The sequence below is a fragment of the Geotrypetes seraphini genome, chromosome 11 (genome assembly GCF_902459505.1).
Source record: "Geotrypetes seraphini chromosome 11, aGeoSer1.1, whole genome shotgun sequence".
In the NCBI taxonomy this organism is placed as follows: Eukaryota; Metazoa; Chordata; class Amphibia; order Gymnophiona; family Dermophiidae; genus Geotrypetes; species Geotrypetes seraphini.
The window spans coordinates 50,992,563-51,014,521 of record NC_047094.1 but is presented as its reverse complement, the minus strand read 5'-3'; the positions used below and the strand labels follow the sequence as shown (position 1 = coordinate 51,014,521).

The 21,959-nt window shown below is 44.8% G+C and overlaps 1 protein-coding gene across 3 annotated transcripts in view; it reads right to left on the bottom strand.

Annotated features, from left to right (window-relative positions):
• Positions 1–21,959, bottom strand: part of IFT140 (intraflagellar transport 140) — a 478,284-nt gene that overhangs the window by 381,352 nt on the left and 74,973 nt on the right. For all 3 annotated transcript variants that reach the window (XM_033914590.1, XM_033914591.1, XM_033914593.1), the window contains exons 6-7: positions 5,791–5,966; positions 210–301 (exon numbers count right to left, since the gene is read on the bottom strand). In XM_033914590.1, the coding sequence (XP_033770481.1) occupies positions 210–301; positions 5,791–5,966 (268 nt within the window). The remainder of the gene's footprint in view (positions 1–209; positions 302–5,790; positions 5,967–21,959) is intronic.

Here is a 21,959-nt window from a genome sequence, read left to right as displayed (position 1 = left end):
GAGGGGAAGTAGAGCCCTCTAGTGAAGGAGGATGGATTCAAAAGTTGGAGTAGATTCCTTTTGCATGGCTTGGGAGCACTGGGATATCACTTGTCTGTCCAGAATGACACACCTATTGCATTAGAAATGGTGTTTCAGTTTTCATTGACTGCCAGATAATCTAGGATATTTACTAGATTAGTGCCAGGTAAAAAATAAATAAAACTCACCTAATGACGGTCTCTCCAGTGGCTGTAATCAGTAGACTGCGATCAACCCAAATGATGTCTGTTGACTGGCCTGTCTTTCCACTAAGCTTCACCTATTAGCAAAGTCAGTACTTCAGATAAGCAAAGTGAGTTTATGTAACATACAATTCAACAATTTTTATCATCTGCCTCTCTGCAGAGATGGTTACCAGCATCCCAACTTCCCCCGCCTATACTCTGAAATCCAAATTACAGTGATCATCTACAACTGACAGTAAAAAGCTATTTCCTCCTGTACTGATAGCAATATTTTTCTACTGTTAATCACTACATATAAACCGACGTAACCTTTTTCTCCCCAAAAAGGAGGAAAAAAGGTTGACTTGACTATAAACCAGGGGGGTTAGTATTCAAATGCCCTGCCAGGCTCTATACTCTGTTCCCCCTTCCTCCCTGACCTGTGTCCCCTCTCTCCCTGCCCATTGCCCACTCTCCCTCCCTTCCAATGCCTTGTAGGCCTCCCCTGCATAACTTTAAAATCCCTGGTGGTCCAGCAGTGGGCCAAGACAGGAGGAATCCTTGGCCGACTGCAACGACTTAACTTCCTCCCGTCTCCCCCACATATCTTTGAAATCCCTGGTGGTCGAGCGGTGGGGAGGAGCAGGAGTGGTCTTCCCATGCTCCTGCTCCGTGCTGAGCCACTAGCTAAATGGCTGCCATGAGGGGTCAAGAGGGTGGGACCAGTCAAAGGGAGGTTGTGCAGGTGCTTCCTAAGTTGTTTGAGCAAAGGAAGAAGGGATGGTATGAGCTTGAAAGTCAGGAAAGTGGATGGTGGAAAGGGGAGAAGGATGTGACTGCAGTGAATTCAAGGAAAATCTTGCGAACCTTGTCAATGAAGTATTCAACCATTGACTGGGGACAGAAAGATGGAAGAGTCGGGGGGGGGTGCACTTTGAGGAGGAAGTTCAGTGTGGCAGAGACAGCAAGAGCTGGAAGAAAGGGAGTTAGTTAGCTGGATGTAGTAGTCTTGCTTGACCAGTTTAAAAGCAGAATTAAAGGAGGTCAGCATAAATTTAAAGTGAAGGAGGTCAGCATGTATGTGAGATTTGAGGCAAAGACGATCAGCACAGTGGACAAAAGAACATAAATAGAATTTACTAGGAGGAAAGAAAGGTGATTAGTGCTGGGGGCCCGTTCTGTTCAATATATTTGTGAGTGATATTTCTGAAGGATTAGAAGGAAAAAGTGTGTCTTTTTGCAGATAACAAAGACTTGCAACAGAGTAGACACGCTGGAGGGAATAGAAAATATGAGATCTGTAAAAGTTAGAAGAATGGTCTAATGATTGGCAGTTCAAATTTAAATGTGAAGAAGTGCAGAGTAGTGCTGCCCGATTCGCGATTCGATTCGATTCTCTGATTCACTTTGGGTGAATTGATTCGAATCGATTTGTTTTTTTAAGAAAATCGGACTTACCGATTTGTTGGCCCCCTTGTTAGAGACTCATTCGAGTTTTCTCTCTGCCGCCGGAGTCCTTGCTTCTGATGTAACTTCCGGTTTTGCAAAATCAGAAGTTACATCGAAGCAAGGACTTTGGTGGCAGAGGGAAATCCTGAACGGATCTCTAGTGTAGATCGGCGGCAGGAAGTCTCTCTCCTCTCCTCCCTGGCCAGGCAAAAGTGGCAGTAGCGAAAGCAATTCACTACCCTGCCACTACTCTGGGCGTCTTCTTTCCATTCGGCCGCCCAAGCGGAAACAGGAAGTTTTCACTGAGGGCGGGCCGCAGTGGAGAGAAGACGCAAGGAGTAGTGGCAGGAGTGGATCGCTACCGCCACCGGCAGACCTCTTCCCAGATGAATTCCTCCTGCCGGACTCTCTTTGGGAAAGGTACGGGGGTGTGGTGGTGGTGGGGGCTAGGAGTGCCAGGAGGATGTAGGGGGATCTGGAGAGAGGGTGTCACAGGTTGGGAGGATTGGGAAGTTCCAGTGGGGTGGTGGCAGTTTAACAGCTTTATAAAATACGATTGTACTGGCGCATTTGCAAGGAAACTAAAGAAAAAGCTTAGCTCAGAGCCACAACATCTTGTTTTAAAGCAAGAAACTTTCCTGCAGTACTGAATTTTTTTCATACATCTGGAAAAATTCTGATTTTAGTTCCAAAAAAATCAACATTTTGATAACAAAAATAAAAAACACACATGAGTCCTTGTCCTGAGCAAACATAAATTCTTATTATACTTTTGGCAATACTATTGCAAATAAATTGCTCCATCTTCCTGTGTAGTCTATGAAGGAAGATATTGTGGTATTTAAAAAGTTAGGAGGTAGATAGTTGACCACATTGCCTCAAAGAATTGTAATGGTCATCGCTGAAGTACGGTCTTGAGACAGTGACTTTCACTGCTTTGTACTAATTTTTTTTTCCCTTTGTTTTTTGTAATCTGGAGTCAAGTGTTCATGATCCTCAGAATATAACGAGGAAATGTCCTTGTCCCAGCCACTCCGATGGGTACTACATTTTTGTGCCTTAGATAGTGTAAAGCCTTTCTCTTTTCTGGCTAAAATCTTTAATAATTGTGCTACACCACAATAAATATTTTGTGTACCATAAAAAAATAAAAAAGGTAGATGGAGGGAGAGGGGAGATGGAGAGTTGGTGGACTGGAGGATAGATTGGGAGAAGATAGATGGGAGAAATGAACTAGGTGGAGGGGGGAAGATGGATGGTGGAGGGGGGAGACCATGGAGAGGAGAGATGGGGGGAAGGATAGAAGAAATAAGGATCTAAAAACAGGAGAGGGAGAGAGATGGTGGACAATGGGATTTAGGGAGGGAAGGAACAGACAGGAAGAGAAGTTGGACACAAGAGATGGGGGGGCTAGAGATACTGGATAGAAGGGTAGTTAGAAAGAGAAAGGGAGAGCTGGTGGGGAAGGTGGGAGAGATGCTGGATGACAGGTAGTTGAGAAAAGGAGAGATGGTGGATCTGGGCAAGTGACCCTGGCAAGCAAGTTCAAAACACCGCGATCAAATTCATCTACAAAGCCAAAAAATATGATCACGTCACCCCACTTCTTCGGGAGTCTCACTGGCTACCAGTCTCTCATAGAACAACTTATAAGATCCTCCTTCTCGTCTTCAAAATTAAAACCTCCCACCTGCCTGCCTTTCTGGACAAATATCTCATCACAATTACCCCTGCTAGGGCCCTTAGATCCACTAATCAGAACTTATTGACAGTCCCCTCAAGGATTCATACTATACTAGAAAAACCATTTTTTTCTGCAGGTGCGTCTTCGCTTTAGAACACAATGACACCACACCTCTTCTCTGAAATTCTCTAAACAAGTGCAAAACATACCTTAAAACATTTCTATTTAAAGACGCCTATCAAAATTCCAATTGAGAACCCAAAATAAGGAAAAATGAAAAACACAAAACAATAAATGGAGAATCGCTTTTAAGAAGCGACATCCCCCTTCCCTTCTTGTTTTATCCCTCCCCTTTCTCCTTCCTTTTATTTTTATTTTATACAATGTAATTAAAATCCTCCCTTCCCTCTCTCCTCTTGTTCTCCCACCCATCCAAATTATGTCCTTGTCTTGGCCACATTCCCCCTACTCTTATTTTAATTTTTATTCTTTTTAAGTAATTTTAAATATTTTAAATATTTTCTTTTTTTTATTATTCCTATTATTGTAAACCGACCAGATACCTGTGATGGCTGGTATATCAAGCTATGAATAAACTTGAAACTTGTCCAAATCTTCGCCAAACAAAAAATACCCCCGAAAGGGAAATTTTATCAGCTTAGCCTTAGATGCCACATCCGCTGACCAAGCCCAGAGCCACAAGGTATGACAAGCGACCATCCTGAGAGCCATGGACTTGGCCAACGCCCGCAACAGGTCATACATGGCATCAGAGAAATAAGAAGCACCAATCTTAATTTTGGTTACTTCCTGTTCCACCAAGGACCAGTCATCAGACTCTCACAGTCAAGGACACACTTGGCACACCGAAAACAAGTCTATGCTACCAGACTGCCCCCACATCGCCGCCTGGACCGCTAGAGCAGTGACATCAAAATTCTGCTTAAGGAGGGACTCTAACCTACATTCCTTAGAGTCCCTCAAGACTGATCCACCCTCAACGGGCACCTTATGTCGTTTTGTGATGGCCGAGGTCACTGTGTCCACCACTTATCCCCCTAAGGGATGAAATACAGGCAAGCTGTAGAGCACGCAAAATGAAATGGTGTCTCCGGCGCTTTCCACTGTGCAAGCACAATATCCCGAATATCCAGATGCAATAGGAAAAGAGCAGGATGCTCAGCGGATTCCCTGAAGCAGAGGGTCCACCACACGCGGAGACTCCTTCGTGTCTTCCTCAAAATGCAACACCGAGAATAAGCTCCAGCTGAAGAATAAGCTCCAGGAGCTCTTCCTGCTCAAAGATGCGCACCACCGAGGCATCCTTGCCAGCTGATGGAACCGAAAAACCACCGCCAGCAGCTTCCGTCCCCCCTCCCCCCCTCCGAGAGAATCCTGGAGGTCTCCCAAAGGGTCCAAACCCTCATCAAGAGAAAACTGCTCCCCATAGAAAAAAATCATCGTCCCAAGAGACCCTCTTGGACTAGAGAGGAAGAGATGGGGATGAACCCGGCGCTGAGGGGGGGCTGAATCGGAGTAAATACAGAAGGAACAACCCCCCCGAGACCCCCAGGGTGGAAGCAGAACCCCCGGCCACCTGAAGATAAGGCAAAAATAAAATCAGGGGAAAAAACCCCTGGCGGCCCAATGGGACACGCTGCCAAAGCAGAGCACCCAGCAGAAACCTGCCCCTGATTCTCCAATACAGGGGGAAGGTCACCTAAAGCTGCAGACAAAATGGAGGTGCTTCCCACCAAAATCGGAGCAAAGCCTGCCAAAAAACATGCCCCAAAGGCCTGTAGCAGCTGAGAAGCCAAACCGCCCCAGCCACTAAAGCAGGCAAGTTTTGACTTGACTGCGAGTACTTTCAATTAACCTACTGGGTCAGCCTTTTAGTGACCAAGGTATATTTAGTAGTTACTTGATTCTGCAGGCCTGATCTATTTCTGTTGATTCTATGTCAGTTTTCCATTTCTCTCTCTCTCCCATTTATTTCTTTTTTTGAGAAGTGCATTGGACTAGGACCTGTCAATCCAACAGATTATTAAGACTGATGAGCTCAAAAAGTTACACCAGGCAGGAATGCCTGAGCATGCCAGAGAAGCCTTACTCTGGGACAGCAAAGTTCACCTTTACTCTGTCTAAAGACATAACCACTTATATAGCTGCATCTATTCTGCTTGTCAACTGAGAACATATTTTTTTTAATTCCTATTACATTCATATCAAGAATGCTGAAAGAACTAGTGAACTGTACAACAGATATACAGTAAATAATGGTAAAAAAATCACTGGAAATTAAAAAGTATTACGACTTACTTAATACAAAACTAAAGCTTCAAGCAAATATGGTGTTCTGCGTAATTCCTAAGCAGTGACTCCATCACATTTGTCCAGTCATCAGTATGTTTCTGTTCTATACTTATTCTGCAGTATTTTCATCTCTCTTACCTTCATAATCTCCTCAGCTGCTCCCTCAGGATTGATAGTGTACTGGGACAAGAGGAAATTCTCAGTGACTACCACCAGAACTTCTCTCCACTCTAAGAATAGAAGCATTTTCAGTGGGCTCTCAGTACACAAGGTTTGAGTTGTCTTTCCTTTTTCAGTAACACAATGCACAGACCCTGCAGAAGACAAGTAATGACTCATTAACCTGCTTACACATTTGTAAAGAAAAATCCAAGCTTTGAAAACCTTCTTACCTTCTTTCATACTGAACCTATCAGGACTGATGTGAAGTTAGTTAGGGGAAAGCAAAGCTATGTATTAAATACTAAACATGTCTTGTCTAGAATGTAATTTCATACACAGTTTCTGTGACTAAGAAAAACAATTTTGTTAACTCATTCATAAATACCTGAAATTAACCCATCATAAAAGAGCTACTGATATGCTGTAAATTCTGTATTTCTCACTAAAGTATGTCCTACCCATGCTATGAAAGTACTCTTGTAACCCATTCTGGGCTCCTTTGGGAGGATGGGCTAAATAAATAAATAAACTAAATACTGTCTAAAACAGTGTTCTTCAACTGCTGGTCCATGGACCGGTGCTGGTCCGCAAAAATTTCTTGCTGGTCCGTGAAGGATTTGGGTCTTCACAAACTACACATTAGGCAGGGAGATAGGCTATTGCCTCATGTATGCCGGGACTACTGCCTCCTGCTTTCGCTGGGTCTCCTGCCTCCTGCTGCATATGTCTCCGCACCTCCGTACCATCAGCGGCAGCTCTGTGTGCTTTTAACTTCGGCACACAGCTGCCCTTAAGCAGTAGTTTAGCCGCGGTTTCATGAGGCAGGACCTTTGCTAGGCCAGCCCGCTTCGATGATGCGGTATGGGCTGGCCTACCAAAGGCCCCAAGGCTGCCTCATGAAACCGTGGATAAACTACTGCTTAAGGGCAACTATGTGCTGAAGTTAAAAGCACACAGAGCTGCCGCTAGGCTAAAGAGAGGAAACAATTGCTGGAGAGGGAAGGAGAGGAGGGAAGGGAGAAAGGAACCGCTGGACAGGGGAGGAAGGAAATAGGAAGGAAACAGCTGTCAGGAAGATTAGAGGAGGGGAAAGAGTTAGGATGGAATGGAGAGATCAGATGAGGGAAAGGGGAGAAACAGAGGAATGAGGAAGTAGAGAGAGATTGATGTTGGGAAAGGAGTCAGATGAGAAATAAGGAGAGAGGGACAAATATGCTAGATCTGGTGTAGGAGAGATAACAAGGAGAGCAAAATTAATCATGTAAAAAGGAGAGAGGGGGCACAGGCTGGATAGAAAGGGGAGAGGGGCATAGAAAGAAGGCAGATACCATATGGAAGGGGGAGATGATGGATTGAAGAGACAGAGGGCAGACGCTGGATGGAAGAGAGTGAAAAGACGATGAAAGCAAAACCAGAGACAACAAAAGGTAGAAAAAATAATTTTATTTATGTCTTGTGATTAGAATATATCAGATTTGAAATATGTATACTGCTAGAGCTGGTGTTTGACATAACTGGGAGCTTTCTCTGACCAGGAGGCAGTTGCTCTAGTTGCACTCCCCTAACACTATTCCTGTCATGTGTGACTACGGTATTCTGTTAGCATGATATTTTTGTGTACCATTCTGTCATAATTTGGCTTATTCAGTTTTCTTGATAGTAGAGGGGATATATGTGAAGGGGAGGGGAGACAGGGGGTTTTGTTGATCCTTGCTCTGTATTATTTGTATTTATAAAATGACAATTATATAGAATATTGTTTCTTTTTTATACTTTAATAAAATACTTCAATATAAAATCATAACTATTTGAGGCTTGTACGGATAGGATCAGATGGTTTGCGGGACTGAGCTCGCGGGGATGGGGGCGGAGATAGTTTTTTTTATTTCAGTCTTAGTAGTTTGCCGGTCCACAAAATAATTATTTTATTTCCACTGATCCATAGGTGTAAAAAGGTTGAAGAACACTGGTCTAAAATACTTAATGCCTCGATGCTTAACTATTTAGCTTAGGTCCATCATCTTTCCTTAAAAATATTTTTTTATTTTTCAACTAGTCTTTATGCCCTTCTCCCTTCGTTTTACCTCCCCCGTCCAGCAGCACCTCTTCCCTGCTCCCCCTGTCCAGTAGGCCTTCTCCCCTTTTACCTCCCCCTGTCCCGCAGCACCTCTTCCCTGCTCCCCCTATCCAGCAGCAGCCCTTCTCCCTTCCTTTTACCTCCCCCCCTGTCCAGCATCCGGTAGCCCGGGCAGCCTTGGGGCTTTTGCTAGGTCAGCCCACCTCACATTATCGAAGTGGGCCAGCCTAACAAATGCCCCGCGGCTGCTGCATTTGCTGGTCCGGGGGTGAGAAGAGGCATCCCGGCAGTGCAGGAGTCAAACCGCCACCGCCGCTGAAATGGCTGCACGTGCTGCAAGCCGTCACAAGCCGTCACATGCACCTAAAGCTGCCGCACGTGCCGCAAATAGAAAACAGCATGGAAGTAGAATTCACGGCGGCAGGGATCACGCAGTGTCAACTGCGCATGCACGGGTAAGGGTTTTATTACAGAGGATATAAAACAGTATCATATACAAAACCAATTCCATTCATTCCAACTATACAGAAAAATATGCAGTTCTCCATATATAATATCAATCATCTTTTAATATAGCAATGTCCATCTCTAACTATTTAAATCACAGAAAGCACCTTTGGATAAAGATGTATTTATTAATGCAGACAGACATCCAGGAACAACATGGTGCTATCCAGTCTTTTGAAATGAATCCACATTTATTATCTCCTGTCACTCAAAGAATAAGTCCGATCTTGAGCGGCTAGTAGAGGAGCAAACATAGAAGAGTTGAGGTAGATAGAAAGGTATATATAGAAGAGACTTGCAGGGATAGAGTAAGAGAAATCCACCTTCAGTCTGGTAGCCTCTGTAATGTCTTAGAGGAAAAATGACACCTGGCAGGACAAAATCACCTTTGTGGGACAGGAAGTGATCCCACAAAGGTGCTTGCTTGCCAGGAAATTAAATATCCTCTCACTTTGAGGATGTCTCTACAGAAGCTGGTACCCAAAAGGGAAGGGTTAGAATGGCTGTTTTAGCTGGTGATTCAATTAAAGGCATAATTAGCTGGGTGGGTAATGGTTGCAAGGATCGCCTGGTCACTTGCCTCCCTGGTGTGAAGGTGGCAGATCTCATGCATCACCTAGATAGGATTTTAAACATCACTGGGAAGAAGTTGGCCGTCACATAACATCATCACATCAACATCCATGCATGTCCGGAGGCCCTCCAACCGCGGTCCTGAGTTTAGTGTGCCATGGCTTCAAAAAGTTTGCGACACAGTGCTTTAGAATAAAGTAGTATTGTAGCTATATTGATAAAACGTTTATAAATAGAAAATGAAATAAGGTAATCTTTTTATAGGACTAATTTTAATACATTTTTATTAACTTTCAGAGACCAAAAACCCCATCCTCATGTCAGGACAGGGTTAAAGGCATCTGCCATGGGATAAAGCGGCGCAACGGCATGAGCACATTTCAAGGGACTCTCAGGAGTCTCCCAGATGTCCATGTGAATCTGAACGAGGTCAGGATGATCAGGAAGAAAGGCAGATTGTGGCCTCTTGTCACTCATGAGGGAACATTCTGCAGTGACAGGCTGCTCAGAATGCAGCTTTAATTCTTGGAGAGATCCAGAGATTGAACCCACAAGATGTGTACTCTTGAAAAATCTGTGCACAGTGGGAAAGGGTCCCCCCAAAGGTCAATCCAGCATCATACTTGGACAAATTCCAACAGCCCTACACTGACCAAGGGAAGACTGGCACAGCTTTCCAACCTGATGGAGACCAAGAACAGACTGGTTATTTAGAGGGAAGTACAGCTATTAGTATTACAGCCTAAAGTTTTGTCTCAGTCTCCATCTGCTGGTCATGGTGAGCTATTACCCATCAGTGAACTGTACCAGTCTGGAGAGGCGCTAAAGAACCAGATATTTCAAAAAGTTCAGAACAAGATTCCTCCTGTTTCTATCTTGATGTTCAGAGTCTGTTCCATCTGCCTTATAAAGCCAGTAAAAGAGAAGGAGGGGGAAGGAACAGAAGGTATACCATAGGATTCGTTTTTTGAGTACTTTGGAAAGTCTTCATCTGAGTGGTTGGAGATATTCCCTACTAAGTGAGGAAGGAATTGTAAGTTGAGAGGGTTGACTGTGCATTAAGGTGTAGATTAATAAGAACATAAGAGGACTTCCGATCCAAGATGGCCGCGGACAACAGTCAGTGAGAGAGTCGTTCTCAGAGAACTGTGTTTGCATACCGGAGCGCAGCGATGCTGAAAAGAAGAGGGAAAAGCGCTGCTGGAGCCTCGCGGCGCTTGGGAGACTCCCTCACAGGCAACGATTGATGATTTTCTGAGACGCCTTCAACAGGAACCTTTCGCGACTGGGAGTCGCCCGCTGGAGCCACGGGCATTGAGTGAAGCCGCCGTGTGTCTCCCTGGGCTGGAATCCACACTGAGCCCAGACGCTAGGACCCCGCCTCCACAACCGCAGAGTGCCAGCTCTCTACGGGTGGACAGTCTGCCTGAGGTGGTGGACTCTATGTCCCGGGAGGCTATTTTGAGTTTGGCACTGGATGAGAGCTTGTCTGCGGGGAATCCATCGGTGGAGCAAGAGGAACAAGGCGTTCAGGAGGGAATCGGAACAGCTGGACAGGATTCAAAGGCTGCAAGTATCTTTACAATTACTAAACCTATTAATGTTACCTTGGACTCGCTATGGGATTTAGTTGTGACTCTGGGTCAAACTTTGTCACCTCAAATTAAAGTTCTAGAACAGAAATTCCAGGAACAAAATGAGGATATAAAAACTTTGAAACAGGATAATATTGCAATTAATACAAAAATTGAAAATGATTTCTTGGAAGTTAATAAGATTCAGTCCACTATAATCAGAGACAATCTGAATCTGAGAAGGAAGATGGAAATTTTGGAGAATAATAGCAGAGCTAATAATCTTAGAATTTTAAATTTTCCCAAAATATCCTCAATCTCAGCTAAAGAAATGTTAAAAATATATTTTCAGGATATACTTGATGTCTCAGAAGAAACTTTTCCTCCATTTTCAAAAATCTATTATCTTCCAATGGAAAATCAGGAAAGGCAGCAATCCAGGCAACAACAAGATCAGGATCAGGAGCAACAGATGGACTTAACAACTATGCTGGATACTTCATTGAAAGAATTAGTAAGACCAGCTACATTGTTGGCCAATGTAGTATTGCTGCCAGATAAAAACTGGATATTAAAATTATTCTTCAAGAACAGACACAAGGAATTTCTAGGTCAAAAAATCCAAATATTTCCGGATGTGACAAAAGAAACTCAGAAGCGAAGAAAACAATTTTTGTTGTTAAAACCAGGAGTAATTGCAATGGGTGCAACTTTTCTTTTACGATATCCATGTAAATGTTTAGTAAAATATAAATCTTCTAACTACATATTCTTTGAACCCTCTCAGCTGTCGGGATTCCTAACCATGAAAGGTCTTGAGGGGGGAAATGCGATAACAACTGCAATTGAATAAGAGAAAATAATTTTTTCCTGTACTCACTGAAAGTTGTCTGTTTTTCTTCAACAGGATATGTTATTTCCTTTCTTTTTATATTGATTCACTCATTTGAATTTTGGATCGCTCTATTATGGGACTTTAAAGATTGATTAAGTTGATAATTTTACTTTAAAAAATTTTGTTGTTGTGATATTGGAATCCATATCTTATTCATTTTCTGTACAAGAAGTTTATTTTCTTGTTTAAATTGTTAAAATAATAAACAAATAATAAAAAAAAAAGAACATAAGAATTGTCACTGCTGGGTCAGACCAGTGGTCTAACGTGCCCAGCAGTCCGCTCCCGCGGCGGCCCTTGGTTCTGGGCCTCAGGAAAGCACAAATAATGTTAAAGGTGTTCAAGTAGCTCAAGCAGGAATATCCCCATTGAGACGTAACAAAAATACAACATGGAGGGCTATGTACGTCAACGCACACAGTTTAGAAAACAAGATCTTGGAATTGGAAACAGAAATAAGGAATGCCGACCTGGATGTGGTGGCGATATCCGAAACCTGGCTCACAGACTCCCACGGGTGGGACATGGTCATACCGGGTTACAACTTGCTTCGCCGGGACAGGGAGGGCAGGATGGGAGGAGGTGTAGCATTATATACTAAAGATGACATTAAGGTCACGAGAATCTCAGATGTCCAGTATACTGGGGAATCCCTTTGGGTTAATTTGGCCAGAGGGAAGGACAAATGCTTGTATCTTGGCGTAATTTACAGACCCCCAAGACAACAGGATGACCTGGATATGGAAATAATAGGAGATATAGAAAATATCACCTTGCGTGGGGACACAGTATTGCTAGGTGACTTCAACATGCCTGATGTGGATTGGGTTACACTTACCTCTGCTTCCGGCAGCAGCAGGAGGCTACTAAACTCTATGAAAGGAGCAAGACTCAGGCAACTGGTGTTGGAACCGAGAAGGGATCAGGCAATACTGGACCTGATACCAATGGAGAAAATGTCACAGAGGTCTCGGTGGGCAACACATTGGCCTCCAGTGACCACAACATGGTATGGTTCAATATCAGGAAAGGTTTCACTAAATCTACTACACTAACCAAGGTCCTCAAATTCAAGGACACAAATTTCAAAGAAATAGGAGACTTCGTTCACCAGGCGCTACAAAGCCAAGAAGAAACCGATAACGTGGAAGACATGTGGTCGACTTTGAAAGCAACCATACAAGAAGCAACAAACCGCTATGTTAAATCAGTACGTAAACGGCGAAGGAACAATAAGCCACAGTGGTTTACTGCGGAGATCTCAGACCTGATCAAGGAGAAAAAAAAAGCATTCATCTCTTACAAACAATCGGGGAAGCAAGACTCTAGAGCAGACTACCTGACCAAATCAAAAGCCGTCAAAACAGCAGTCAGAGAGGCTAAATTCCACATGGAGGAGTCTCTAGCAAAGAACATCCAGAAGGGAGATAAATCCTTCTTCAGGTATATCAGTGATAGAAGAAAAAACTCAGGTGAGATTGTACGTCTTAGGAACCCAGATGGAGACTATGTGGAAAAGGATTCGGAAAAAGCCCAACTATTAAATGAATACTTCTGCTCAGTCTTCACCCGAGAAGCGCCGGGGCTCGGCCCTCAGCTACAGACAAGGGTTGGCTCAGTTAACCCGTTTAGTAACTTTGAGTTTACGCCCAGCAGTGTCTACGGTGAGCTGTCAAAGCTCAAGGTTAACAAAGCAATGGGGCCAGACAACCTGCACCCCAGGGTGCTTAGGGAGCTGAGTGATATCTTGGCGGAGCCACTATCCGCGCTCTTCAACCTCTCCCTTAGTACAGGCAGCGTCCCATTGGACTTGAGGACGGCTAACGTCATTCCACTCCACAAGAAAGGCTCAAAGATGGAGACAGCAAACTACAGACCAGTGAGTCTAACATCGATAGTGAGCAAACTAATGGAAACTCTAATTAAATACCAATTGGATAAGATCCTGGATGAGGAGAATCTACGACAACATGGATTTACTAAGGGGAGATCATGCCAATCCAACCTGATCAGCTTCTTTGACTGGGTGACAGGGAAGCTGGATATTGGGGAGTCCCTGGACATCGTGTACCTGGACTTTAGCAAAGCATTCGATAGCGTACCACACTGCAGGTTGCTGAGCTAGATGAGTTCTATAGGATTAGGTGACACATTGGCGAAATGGGTTGGGAGCTGGCTTGGAGGGAGGCTCCAAAGGGTGGTGGTGAACGGCACCCCCTCCGAAATGACGGAGGTGATTAGTGGAGTACCACAGGGCTCAGTCTTGGGCCCAATCCTATTCAACATCTTTATAAGAGACTTGGCAGAAGGGCTTCAAGGTAAAATAACATTATTCGCCGATGATGCCAAACTGAGTAATGTAGTGGCCAAATGCACAACAGACGAAGATTCAATGCCCGACAACATGATGCACGACCAACTCCTACTGGAGCGATGGTCTAGGACATGGCAACTCAACTTCAATGCCAAAAAATGCAAAGTTATGCACCTGGGCAGCCAAAATCCATGCAAGTCTTATACCCTTAATGGCGAGATCCTAGCAAAAACGGTAGCAGAACGAGACTTGGGGGTAATCGTCAGTGAGGACATGAAGTCTGCCAATCAAGTGGAGCAGGCTTCGTCCAAGGCAAGACAAATCATGGGCTGCATACGAAGGGGTTTCGTCAGTCGTAAGGCGGAAGTCATTATGCCATTGTATAGATCCATGGTGAGGCCCCACCTGGAATACTGTGTGCAATTCTGGAGGCCGCATTATCGCAAGGATGTGCTGAGACTGGAGTCGGTGCAAAGAATGGCCACCCGGATGGTCTCGGGACTCAAGGATCTTCCATACGAAGAACGGCTTGACAAATTACAGCTATACTCGCTCGAGGAGCGCAGAGAGAGGGGAGACACGATCGAGACGTTCAAGTATCTTACGGGCCACATCAAGGCGGAGGAAGATATCTTCTTTTTCAAGGGTCCCACGACAACAAGAGGGCATCCGTCGAAAATCAGGGGCGGGAAACTACGAGGTGACACCAGGAAATTCTTTTTCACTGAAAGAGTGGTTGATCGCTGGAATAGTCTTCCACTACAGGTGATTGAGGCCAGCAGTGTGCCTGATTTTAAGGCCAAATGGGATCGGCACATGGGATCTATTCACAGGGCAAAGGTAGGGGAGGGACATTAGGGTAGGCAGACTAGATGGGCCGTGGCCCTTATCTGCCGTCTATTTCTATGTTTCTATGTTTCTAAAGACCAGTGCCCTAACTGAGTCTAGCCTTACCTGCATACGTTCTGGTTCAGCAGGAACTTGTCTAACTTTGTCTTGGATCCTTGGAGGTTGTTTTCCGCTATAACAGCCTCCAGAAGAGCGTTCAAGTTTTCTACCACTCTCTGGGTGAAGAACTTCCTTACGTTTGTACGGAATCTATCACCTTTTAACTTTAGAGAGTGCCCTCTCGTTCTCTCTACCTTGGAGAGGGTGAACAACCTGTCTTTATCTACTAAGTCTATTCCCTTCATTATCTTGAATGTTTCGATCATGTCCCCTCTCAGTCTCCTCTTTTCAAGGGAGAAGAGGCCCAGTTTTTCTAATCTCTCACTGTACTGCAACTCCTCCAGCCCCTTAACCATTTTAGTCGCTCTTCTCTAGACCCTTTCGAGTAGTACTGTGTCCTTCTTCATGTACCAGTGCTAGACACAGTATTCCAGGTGAGGGCGTACCATGGCCCGGTACACTGGCACGATAACCTTCTCCGATCTGTTCGTAATCCTCTTCTTAATTTTGGGGTTTGCCATTACTGCTTATCTTGTTATGCGAGAGCATGTAGAAATGCTGATGATGATGAGTGAAGTTATGCTACTACTTTTCCCCTGATGTAGCCATGATAAGGTGAAACAGAAGTGCTTTCTGTCGGGAGCAAGTCTTTTTGGAGCTTTCTATGAAGAAGCAAGTAACACACTTGTGCATATCAAAGTTAAAATTTAAAAAGACCTTTTTCCCAGCTGTAGTCATTGCAACATGTTTTATGCAGAGTAAATCATTTTTTCATCCAGTCTAAATACAAAGAAAGAGAAGGAGTTTTGAAAAATAAGTTTAGTGAAATAAATGAAAGATTAATGCAATATAGATGTATGGAGTTTTTTCAGATCTGTGATGATATGGATGGCTTAGGGTACAGTGCAATCTGGCTGCCTGTGTATGAGGTCTGTTTTCTCCGGGTTTTGTATTTATGATTTTTTTGTCTTCTTTCTATTTTGTTTTGGATGAATGTGGTCTTCTGATAAACTAACTTACAGTACGTTCTTTTTTAAGTCTTTGCTTAGTATACACAACTGTATCCCTGTACAGTGGTACCTTGGTTTACGAGCATAATCCGTTCCAGGAGCATGCTCGTAATCCAAAACACTTGTTTATCAAAGCAAAGTTCCCCATAGGATATAATGGAGACTCAGACGATTCGTTGCTACGGCTGCCAGCGACCGACATAAACATGACAGAACTGGGGCTCTTTCCACAGCCGAACCAACCAACCTTCTTTTTCATTTGTTTTGTGCCGTGGGTGCCTACCTTTGTGCCAGCTTTCTCTTCCTTCTTGCTACAGTGCTCGTTTAAAGCCATGGGTAGCGGTTCCCACGTGCCTCCCGCAGCCAACCCGGAAGCCCTCCTTCTGCCGCTCCTGGATGATTGCCTTCTTGCCGGCTCCCTCCTCCTTGCTGTGGTGTTTGCTCAGGGCTGCCGGCAGCACCTCCTGCATTCCCCCCGCAGCCAACCCGGAAGCCCTCCCTCTGACGTTGCAACATCAGAGGGAACATCTCTGGGCCAGCCGCAGGATGCATGCAGGAGCTGCCGCTCGCTGCCCCGAGTGAACACCACAGCAAGGAGGGAGCCGGCAAGAAGGCAATCATCCAGGAGCGGCAAAGGGAACAAACGCATTGCCCTTAAGCGGGCCGCACGGGGCAGCAGGTTGGACACCCTTACTTTGGGACACGCTCGTATCGCGAGTCAAGCTCGGTTTACGAGTCGCAGATTTTACAAAATGTTTTGCTCGTCTTGCAAAACACTCGTAAACCGCGGTACTCGTAAACCGAGGTTTGACTGTATTTATTGGTTTAATCACAACATCTACGGTGGGACAGAAGAGCCTGCCCATAACACTGATGCCAAAAGCGGCATCAGACCTCACTACATCCACTCTATAAAATCTGGTAAAGGAATGAAGAGATGACCAAATGGCCCCTCTACAAATTTCAGCTGGATTAATCGCTCGAGACTCTACCCCTGAAGCAGTGACACCTCTAATTGAGTGGGCTTTGAGAGAAGTCGGTGGCTGTTTATTGCAGGCAATGAAATGGATCCATTGGGCATTAGAGGCCTTAAACACCAGCCTGCCCCCACCTAGACTGGCTAGTCAGGACAAACAGATGGTCAGAAAGACAGAAGTCATTGGTCCTCTGTAAGAAGTGAAGCAAGACTCTTCGCACATCTAGTTTCCACCACTGGTTGACATGGAATTCCAAAATCATCTTCGGAAGAAAGGAGGGAACTGTGCAGAGGGAAACCCCCGCTTTGCTGAAACAATTGCCACAAGGAAAATGGTCTTGACTGTAAGGTCCAGAAGGGATGCATCTTTGAGCGGTTCAGAAGTGGCTTCTGTAAGTCCTCTTAGCACTACATTAAGATTCCATGAAAGGAAGGCTATTGCAAACAAAGCACCCCCTTGAGTAAATTAGTCACATCTGGATGAGCCGTAAGCAAATTGGAACCACTGCGTGTTCTGAAACAGGAAAGGCCTGCGTCCTGTACCTTGTGGGAAGCCACCACAAGGTCTTTTTCTAAACCGGCCTGTAGGAAGGTTAAAACCACTGGAATGAGAGCATGCAACAGTTCCACCTGGTCTCTGGCATACCACTGCTGGAAAGACTTCCAAGCTTTGGCATAAGCTGCCATAGTAGTCTGGCATACCACTGCTGGAAAGACTTCCAAGCCATGGCATAAGCCGCCATAGTAGAGGGCTTCTTGGACTTCAAAAGGAGTGGCAACGACCACGTCAGAGTAGCCTATTTGAAGTTTCAAGTTTTTCAAGTTTTATTTAAAATTTGATATACCACTTTAAATAAATTGTCCAAGCGGTGTACAATGTTAAGACTATTAAAATCCAGGGGAAGACTTTAGACAACAAGACTTTAGTGACTTACAGGATACAAATTGGATTGGGGGAAATATAATTTATAATAGGAAAGAAATCAAGACCTTGTACTCAAGAGCTATAAGATCAAAGTGCTGGGGGTTCTCCATAGGAACCGGTCCCTGACTAAGAAGTCTGCAATGAAGATGGAACTTGAGCTTCCTATCCCACTGAAGACATAAGAGCATAAGAATAGCCTTACTGGGTCAGACCAATGGCCCAACAAGCCCTGTAGCCTGTTCTCACGATGGCCAATCCAGGCCAAAACCTAAGAAGTAGCAATATTCCACGCTACCTATCCTGGGCAAGCAGTGGCTTCTCCCATGTTTTTCTCAACAACAGACTATGGACCTTTCCTCCAGGAAATTGTCCAAACCATTCTTAAAACCAGCTATGCTATCCGCTCTTACCACAACCTCTGGCAACGCGTTCCAGAGCTTAACTATTCTCTGAGTGAAAACAAATTTCCTCCTATTGGTTTTAAAAGTATTTCCCTGTAACTTCACTGAGTGTCCCCTAGTCTTTGTAATTTTTGACAGAGGGAAAAATCGATCCACTTGAACTTGTTCTATTCCACTCAGGATTTTGTAGACTTCAATCATATTTCCTCTCAGCCATCTCTTTTCCGAGCTAAAGAGCCCTAACCTCTTTAGTCTTTCCTCATACGAGAGGAGTTCCATCCTCTTTATCATCTTGGTCGCTCTTCTTTTAACCTTTTCTAGCATCACTATATCTTTCTTGAGGATAAGGAGACCAAAATTGAATGCAATACTCCAGATGAGGTCACACCATGGAGCGATACAGGGGCAATATAACATTCTTAGCCTTGTTAACCATCCTTTTTTTATAATTCCTAACATCCTGTTTATTTTTTTTGCCACCACCACACATTGGGCAGAAGGATGGCCAGAGAGGGGCCACTAGGATAAGAACATAAGAATTGCCACTGCTGAGTCAGACCAGTGGTCCATCATGCCCAGCAGTCCGCTCACGCAGCGGCCCTCTGGTCCAAGACTAGCACCCTAACTGAGACTAGCCCCACCAGCGCACGTTCCTGTTCAGCAGAAACTTGTCTAACTTTGTCTTGAATCCTTGGAGGGTGTTTTCCCCTATAACAGCCTCTGAAAGAGCGTTCCAGTTTTCTACCACTCTCTGGGTGAAGAAGAACTTCCTTATGTTTGTACGGAATCTATCCCCTTTCACCAGGTTCGGATGCATCATTATCCTGCGGAAAATCAGACATACCAGGGGCCATGGTGGAAAAACATAAAGGAGCTCCTGAGCTGGCCAGGGCTGAACCAAAGCATCAAGACCTAAGCTTCCTGGGTCTGTTCTTTGACTAAAAAAGCACTCGACTTTGGAATTCTTGTCTGAAGCCATCAAGTCTGGCCAGCACTTTACAATGAGATGAAATGCTCTTTGCGAGAGCAACCACTATCTCAGGTCCAGGATTCGGTGACTGAGAAAGTCTGCTTGTACAATTTCCTTGCCAGTCACATGCACCACAGAAAGAGCCAGAAGGTGTACTTCTGTCCACTTTAACAGCATTTGAGCCTCCTGACTTATGTGAGAACTTCTGGTGCCCCCTGCCGATTCACGTACACTACTGCTGTGGCATTGTTGGAAAACATCCGTATGGCTTTTCCCTCTGGGGTGTTGGCAGAGCTCTTAGTGCCAAACATATGGCTCTTAGCTTGAGACAGTTGAATGACCATCTCTTCTAATAAGAGAGTCCACTGGCTTGGATGGATGACCCCCACAATGAGCTCCCTAGCCCGAGAGACTTGCATCTGTTAATAGAGTAAGCCACTCCATAACATGGAAAGACACACCCCTCTCAAGAGCAGCTCCCCAAATCCACCAGCACAGACTACTTAATGCTGGATCCATCAAGGGAAGGGAAATGTGATGACACTACAGGGACCATCAGGACAAGAGGAACTGCTGTAGAGGCCGCATGTGTGCTCTGGCCCAGGGCACAACCTCCAGGAAGGCTGTCATGGACCCCAACACCTGAAGATACTGTCAAGCAGTGGGGCTCGGAAGCACCAAGAGATCCCTGATTTATTTCTGGAGTTTCTGTTTGCATGGCATGAGAAGAAAAATGCGACCTTGTAGCATATCAAATCAAATTGCCAGATATTCCAGCATCTGAGGTGGTTTAAGCTGGCTCTTCTTAAAATTTACAATACAGCCCAAGAGCTGCAGGAGAGATACCACAGGCTCCATGCACTCCATTCCAGACAGGGATGAACTTGGACCCCTATTCTGTGGAGATGAGCTGTCACCACCACCACTTTGGTGAAGGTGCAGGGAGCTGTCGCCAGCCCGAAGGGAAGAGGTGTAAACTGGAAAGGCTGCTGAAGAACATGAAATCTCAGATACTTCCGGTGATCCGGGAATATGAGATTATGAAGAAAAGTTTCTGTCAGATCCAGAGAAACAAGAAATTCCCCAGGAGCCACTGCAGCTATGTTAGTAAGCACTGTCTCCATGCCAAAGTGGGATCCACAGAAAGGCATTGACCAACTTGAGATCCAGGATGCGCATCCAATCCTCTGAGCCTTTCATTGGCATGATGAAGTATAAGAAGCATCCAACAGATGCTGTACAGTCACTTAGACTATTATCACCTTCTCTGGCCATCCTTTTGGAGAGTCCAAAAACAAATCCAGAGGGTGGCACAAAATCTATCTTGTATCCCTCCCATATGATGTCCAAAATCCACTAGTCTGAGAAGATCTGTTCCCACTCCTGGAAGAACTCTGGCAACTGGCCTCCAAAGTGGAATTTGAGTGAAACCTGCATGAGGGACAAAATTTACTGCGACCTCCTCCTAGGTCACATCGAGGTTTGTTATCTGGGAAGGACTTAGGATGGCACAGAATTCAGGGCAAGCTTTGGATGGACCTGTGGAGCCAGCCTGCTGTGTGCTACCTTCAGAGCTCGAGGTTCATCCCCCTGGGAGCATGCTTACCTTCTGCCCCTGTCAGAGGTTGAAGCATAGGCTGAACGTGCCCTGATTAAGAGCCTTCAGGGTATCAGGGCGCAGGCTGCTTTTTTGCCACCTCCAGTCATATGAGGTGGTTCCAAGGGGAAGGAGGTTTCAGTCGAAGTCAGTCCGACTGGCAGCGCGTAGATCCTGAAGATCAGAATGTTTGGAGAAAAACTGAGGCAGAATTTCCTTTCTCTTCAATGCAACTACACAGACAGAGCTACAAGGCAGGCACTTTGGAGACTGTAAGTACAGCCCCATTATTTCTTATGGGAGAATCAGTGGGGAGGGGAGGGTTAGGATTTTTAGTGATTTCTAAGGGTAGAGATCAGGTCTCCCACCTCCAAAAACCCTAAATTGCTATTTTTTAAACTTTTGATTTAACCTCCACAGGCTGTTTTTGGCTCAAATTTCCTGGTGGTGGACATCTTGAATTTTTATTGACCTTTGTTTCAACTTCTTTTTTCTGCCTCAGAACCCTTCAATTATGTTTAAAATTGTTAGAGATGGCCTCCACCTCTACTGAGTTGAATTCATGTATTGAGGCATAGAACCCTTCCCAAGGGGTCTCAAGGCACCAAAACCACCCAAAAAAGATGAACTTTAGTGAAAAAAATAAGAAAAGAAACAGAGCAGATCAGAAAAATTTCTGCACGGTTTGCTTGAAGAAATGAAAACTGCAGGAGGCTTGGTTTTCCTCAGCCATGTGGGAGGTTAAAAACATCTACAGTATGGAATCTGGAGGGGACATAACAGAAAAAGAATTATGACAAAAACTATGAAAATAAGGACAGGAAGGCACAAAAAAAGTTGAAAAGTTTAACATGCTGAAGAGAAAACTGGACAGCTTCTCAGTTCCACAGAAAACGAAAAACTAATGGTCCCGCAAGCCAACATTAGGAGGAAAGGCATCGGAACATGTGCAATACGGGCACTGCCTAAAAAATGTTAAGTGAAAGTGCACTTGGTAGTGTCCATACCAGGTTTCATGGCTGACGTCACCCACATGTGAGAATATTATGCCTGCTTGTCCTTGAAGAGGCATTACAAGTAACGAGGGAAAGTTTGAAGAAGCTCCTCTTCTACATCTGGTACCTTCAGAATTTCTAATCTGGTTAAGTGCACGTAAGTACTTCACCCCCTAAACTGTACCGTTCCCTCGGGTATTTGCAGCCCAAATGCATGACTTTGCCTTTCTTAGCATTAAATTTTAGCTGCCAAATTTCAGACCATCCTTGAGAGCTCCACATGGTGACAGGCTCAACAACAGGGCCACAGGCCTCAAAAAGAATCCTGCTGCACCAATCCAAACTAGATGTTCTAAGCAGAGAAATAAGGGCAAGTTGTATGG